The sequence below is a fragment of the Limulus polyphemus genome, unplaced genomic scaffold (assembly GCF_000517525.1).
Source record: "Limulus polyphemus unplaced genomic scaffold, Limulus_polyphemus-2.1.2 Scaffold1210, whole genome shotgun sequence".
Classification (NCBI taxonomy): Eukaryota; Metazoa; Arthropoda; class Merostomata; order Xiphosura; family Limulidae; genus Limulus; species Limulus polyphemus.
Genome location: NW_013666820.1, coordinates 286575 through 292454, shown reverse-complemented (window position 1 = coordinate 292454; position 5880 = coordinate 286575). Strand labels below are relative to the sequence as shown.

The 5880-nt window shown below is 34.8% G+C and overlaps 1 protein-coding gene across 1 annotated transcript in view; it reads right to left on the bottom strand.

Annotated features, from left to right (window-relative positions):
- LOC106462621 (suppressor of lurcher protein 1-like) overlaps positions 1–5880 on the bottom strand; it is a 127393-nt gene that overhangs the window by 23048 nt on the left and 98465 nt on the right. Inside the window, exon 5 of the mRNA XM_022389936.1 lies at positions 3532–3746. Coding sequence (XP_022245644.1) covers positions 3532–3746 — 215 coding nt within the window. The remainder of the gene's footprint in view (positions 1–3531; positions 3747–5880) is intronic.

Below are 5880 nucleotides of genomic sequence, written 5' to 3'. Positions count from 1 at the left end.
TGGTATGCGGATTCGAACCCGCGACCCTCAGATTGTGAGTCGAGCGCCTTATCCACCTGGCCATGCCGAGCAAATAATTATGAGATAGAGAAAGATTGGGCGGCTCTTCTAAATGGAGGACTGTTAATAAAGCTTCAGAAATTTTTATTATTTAATTTAAACTATGTTTAAATTGAGTGTATTTCTTCCAGTGAATAGCCCTTTCTAAAAGGACGATTGAGGGAATGAAATTATTTATAAACAAAAACAATAAATGTATAGAATTACTATAAAGTAGTCAAGAAAGGTTTTCTAAGACGGACTATGGAAGTTCCTTTAGCAAAAAACGTTAAATTTGACTTGAAGGATTTTTATACCTACGTAAAATTAGATAAAGAATTAAGGATATAATCTATTCTTTAACATATTCGAATGAAAATTAGATAAGGACGAAAAAAAACGTGAATGAGTTGCTAAACAGCTCTTTTACCAAGATTTTAGTGATAAAAGAGAGAAACAACACATCAAGTTTGATCAATGTTTTTAAAGGAACTTTTCTTAAGATTTAAATTTGTGAAGCAAAAACTGCTTTAGAAAACTTTGGAATGGAGTTTGAGTGAGAAGCTTCCGGACTTGAGGAGATTCAAACTAAAAACTTTCCAAAAGTCGCTAGTTACACAAAGAAATTTCCTAATGAATGGAAGGTTGTCTATGTGATTCTTATTTAAAAAAAAGAGGGAGAAATTATACGTATATTACTTTGAAATCTATTCCCGGAGGTGATTTATACATGTATTTGTTTTTGTGTTTATTGCTGTGAAGCAAAAGCTGTACAATGGGGCATCTGTGCCGTGCCCACAGTAGGAATCAAACACTGAATTTTAGCATTATATGCCCTTATACGTACCATTGAACCATAAGGGAGTTTTAAAGGTATATGAAAAAGTTGGCATTTAATCAACGATACTCGTCTCGGTTTTAAAAAAGGGGTTTCCGTCTCAATCGATTTATTTTGAAATTAGTAATAGTGTCTGAGTTTGTGGATGAAGACAATCCTTTTAAAAATGTGTGTTTTGATCTTTAAAAAGTGTCTGATAGGGCTCCCATAAACATTTAATTAACCATTTAATTTGTTAACGAATTGAATACAAACGATGGCATAAAATTGGCTGATAGCAGAAAACAAAAGTTGGCGAATAATTAAAATTTTCCGATTAAAAAGATATAATATCAATGGTCCCTCAAGGGTACGTTTTAATATATTTGCTTTTTAATTTATAAATATATTTTTTAGTTTTTTGGTTTGCAGAATTTATAAATTCACTGCTTATATCAAGATGTGCTAAGAACTGAGAATGTTGCACTTAATCTGAAAAATCTAAACGCAAAAAATTAATTTCAATCTTGATCAGTATAAAGCTATGTATTACGAATTTAGAATTTTGGAAAAACAAACAAACTTCTTCAATGAGAAGAACACTGATGTTGTTGATGGTTGGTTGGTTTATTGGCGCCAAACAACCGTTAAAAAGCTGCAAGCAAAATACAATAAAATGTAAAAAGAAAATAAGTTAAAAATGAAACAAAGCTCAAAAATTTGATAAAAATCTAAACAGAAGTGAAAAGGCCAATGGCCCGTAAAAAACTAAAAACACAATCAAGCTGGACAGTGTCACCATCGCCAATGACACCGTACAACGTCAGGAGTAAACAATTAGAAAATACATGCCGAAAATGGTGCCACCGCTGATGTTCGTAATAGCAAAAGTATTTTGAGGGCAATAGCGATCTGAGTGTCACAAAGGCCATACATTGGGGGTTCAGACCCATATAAAAGAAAACGATAAGTAAAAACAAAAACCGTAAGCAATGCACAGCCTACAGAAGACAACTTCCTCTCGTCGATTCTTACAGAAACTAGTACAACAGAAACAACAACAGTAGGTTTGATCTGGAAAAGCTTGTTATGAAGCTGCTCACCTCAAGTGGACTGCCAACTGGTGCAAAGCTGGGCCTTGATCACAAGACCATAGTCCATATACAGGATAGGCACGACTGTGACAGCACCAGAGCAGACAGACTTAGCTGTGGTGTCAGCAAGATCATTCCCGCGAATACCAGCATGTTCAGGAATTCAGAAAACTGGATAGAGATGGAAGACAGCGAAAAGTGGCCCAGCCGTTTTTGAATAGCGACGAAAACAGGGTGAGAACTCACATTAAGCGATTCTAGGGCCAGTAGAGAGCTAAGAGAGTATTATGTACTGCATAGCTTCTACGTGCTCCAGGGTAAGAGGGGATCCTTTGAGCAACCACTGAGCCACAAAAAAAACAAAAAACAACTAAACCACGGAAAAGCTCACAGAGTCACCTGATTTCGAACTATCTGTAAAAACGGGAACAGAAGAATGGTTCGAAAAATGTTCGGCAAAGAGAAGACAGTACTTCCAATCGGGAGTATCCACCTTCCTCAAATTACTCAAAGAAAGGTCACAGGTGGGGGTGGTAAGGAACCATGGCGGGATGGGTTGATCATCAGACTCAGAAACGTCATCTAATGACAGACCCAATTCAGTCAGCTGTGCCTGGATACGAAGAACAAAAGCAGCACAGCCCACAGAGGAAGGAAAATTCAACCCCAGGTGGGATGCTGTGGTAATGGTCGATGCTTGGTAGTATATTGTAAAAAAGCTGCAAACGGCAGAGGTGAAGAAGAGGTTCGTGGAACTCATTGTATAGACTATGGAGTGGCAAAGTGTGGAAAGTCCCTGTGCAGAATCAAAGCTCAAGATGATGTACAGGGTCCATGGTCCAGCTTGGAATGTATGAAGGCATGATAGATCCTCAACATAGAAAATCGATCCATTCCACAAGAGGTGGAAGAGAGGACACGGAGGATGCTCAGTGCCCATGTAAACTTGACAAGAAACTGCTTAATGGGAAAAACTAAAGTAAGCTTATGGTCAAAGATAAGTCACAAAACTTCATCTCAGGAACCATAGGAAGAACAACATCCCCGACACGGAGCTCAGAATCGGGGTGTAAACCCTGTTGCTGGCAAAAATGAGTGCAAACGGTTTTAAAGGAAGATAAGGTAAAACCATTTGCAGTTGTCCACGACAACGGGACGGGACCCACGAAACCTCAGCTCTACAGTTCGCCACGTAAACCACTGGGCCACGCAAGACCCTTTATAGAACTTTAGCAGGGAAGGTTTTGTCTTGAAAGTGATAAATGTGTTTATTGTAATGCCCCAGCTAACACAACAGCTAACAGTTTCTACAAAGTTGCTGAATAGTTGTGCGTTGGTAAAATTGACAATGCCATGCATGCATTATATGTTGTGATACGTTATGGCATTGTTAGACGTTAATGGTGAATATATATATATATACATTAATTAATGAATTTTACTATTGCACAACTACTGAGCAACATTGTAGAAACGTCATATATATGCATGATAGTAAAATAAGTGTCCAATCAAAAAGGTTGGAAAATCGCATTATATTCTTAATTAAACCTTTTGTTTTCAAAAACGTAAGCTACTTACTTTTATTAAAAAAACGAAAGGTTCCTCGAAAGCCTGTGTTATTTTCTTGTCGCCAGTCCGAATGAAACTCGAAGATGAGAGATGCCCCAGAAGAATAGTGAGTCTGTTGAATATCAGATAGCTTACCGCACAGAAAAATATTGTGGCTGGTGTTCTGGTTCACGAAGGGTTCCTTCAAATGTAGGTAGAGTTTGACGTAATCTCCAAACTTGCAACTGAAATAGAAAACGATGTCAGTGCTTTTTTAGTGTACTTGTTTGAAACAGCTGTTACAGTTGATAGAAAGATTTGAATCTAGAAGGTGATGTATTCAAAAACGTTTGTCTAAACCTATATCACACGACTTTGAAGTTTTCACTTCATGTGAAGCTTTGTAATTTAATCAAAATTAGAAACTGTTGGGATGGAAGAGTAGAACCGTTTTGTAATGAAGTTTAATAACTTTTTTATTGTGTAGGTAAAAAGGTTTAGGTTGTTTTGTCTTTTAATTTGTTTCTTACACAATTATAAATGAATAGCTATTAAATAATTACTGTTACCAGAATAGGCATATTCTTCGTACTCTTTGAAGTCAAAGGTCAGCCGGACTATAAACAATAAATGGACAATAGGTAATGTTATGAAAATAAAATTAATGTACTTAAAGTTTATAGTTAAGCACAAAGAATTATCTGTGCTCTGCCCACCAAGGGTAGCGAAAGCTGATTTTTAGAGTTGCAAGTTCGTAGACATACCGCTGTGCCACTGGGGGGTGGCTTTACTTAAAGACCTGAATAAAAAACATCTTTCTACTTTATTGAAGAAATATAATTTTCAAGTCGAATATTAGACAGGTTAGTAAACAGTAATTGGACAATAGGTAATTGTATGACAACCAAACTAACCTATAAGCTACTTAAACACTTGAATAAATGGATAAATATAATTGAGCAGTATTATATTATTGTTCAATAGGTAGGAAAAAAATATGAAATCTCCATTTTTAGGCAAGATTCAGATGAAAACATTTGTTTATTTATTTATATTTTTGTGTTTAGTTCATTCCAATTATGTTGTAGCGTTTTACAAAAAAAAAAACGTTTATAATGTTTTCCCACATTTCTATACTCTCTATAAGACACAAAGCTGTCACTTCTAATGTTCCTCACCTAAATGTCTATGCTTACTATCTCGGTCTTTGATACTTTCATTTCTTTAAAGTTTTTAGTGTTTTTAAAGTTTTAATGGTATAATTAACTGTTATTTCTATGCAACACGCTGTTCTATTTTCCCCTTAAAATATCTATATCTGTGTGTGGGTATACATACAGATTAGTATGAACCTATCTTTCATCCATATCTTTAATTTGTTGTTTACTGAATTTTACTGCAGATAATACAATGTATTAAGAATGCTAAAATATAAATGTGGAGCCCAGTCTATCACTAAATTTATCTTTATTTTTTTTTTCACTGAGTAATACCGGTTTCGGTGAATTCCACCCCCTCATCTGTAACAGTGAACAATGGCAAATCGAAATTATAAGACTATGTAGTTGTGAGGTGTATATTACATGTATGGTAATTTTGAGATATTCTTTACTCACACAATGATCTTATACAGAATAACTGAGTGAGTAAAAATACCATTAAGAAATTATGTTATTGAATTATTTCTCCAATCTCTGTAATAAACAAGACTGTTACAGTTGGCTAGTATGACAATCGAAAACAAATGTTTAGTGAAATGGTTAACAATTATTTAATGTTCCAAACTTTTCTTTTCCATTTTACACGATTATTTTGTTAATCTATCTCTTTTCCTCCTAGCATTAACACAGCCAGTCACCAACTAAACACTTCACATTAACCCCACTGTTTTATATTCATTAACTGAATGATTCCTCGTCACCAATTCGATTTTTAATATTGATTAGAATCGCTTTAACATCACGAACCTCATGATTCTTGTCATTATGAGTTTGATGTTTTACTTTCCATTGTGCTGTTAATTTAATGATTTATATAATAATCGGTTTGATGTTTCGTCAATGTTTGCCCTACCTTTTAATAATAATTAACTCGATAACTATTATTTATTATTCTAACATTTTAATCTGCAGTAACGTTATTTTATCCACAACACATTCTTCTTTTTTTTGAAACCCCAAAACCCAATTATTATTATATCTTTCCTAAATTATTATTTTTTTATATAGTATTTTTTCTTAAAGTTCCAACTAATTCATTACGTTTATTTTATTGATAGTTCTTGCCTAATCTGCTTTGTTATCATGCATCTTTAATAGAACTTCCTCTCCTTCCTAAAGGAAAGACCCCCCCCCCCCACGTGGCACAGCGGTATGTCTG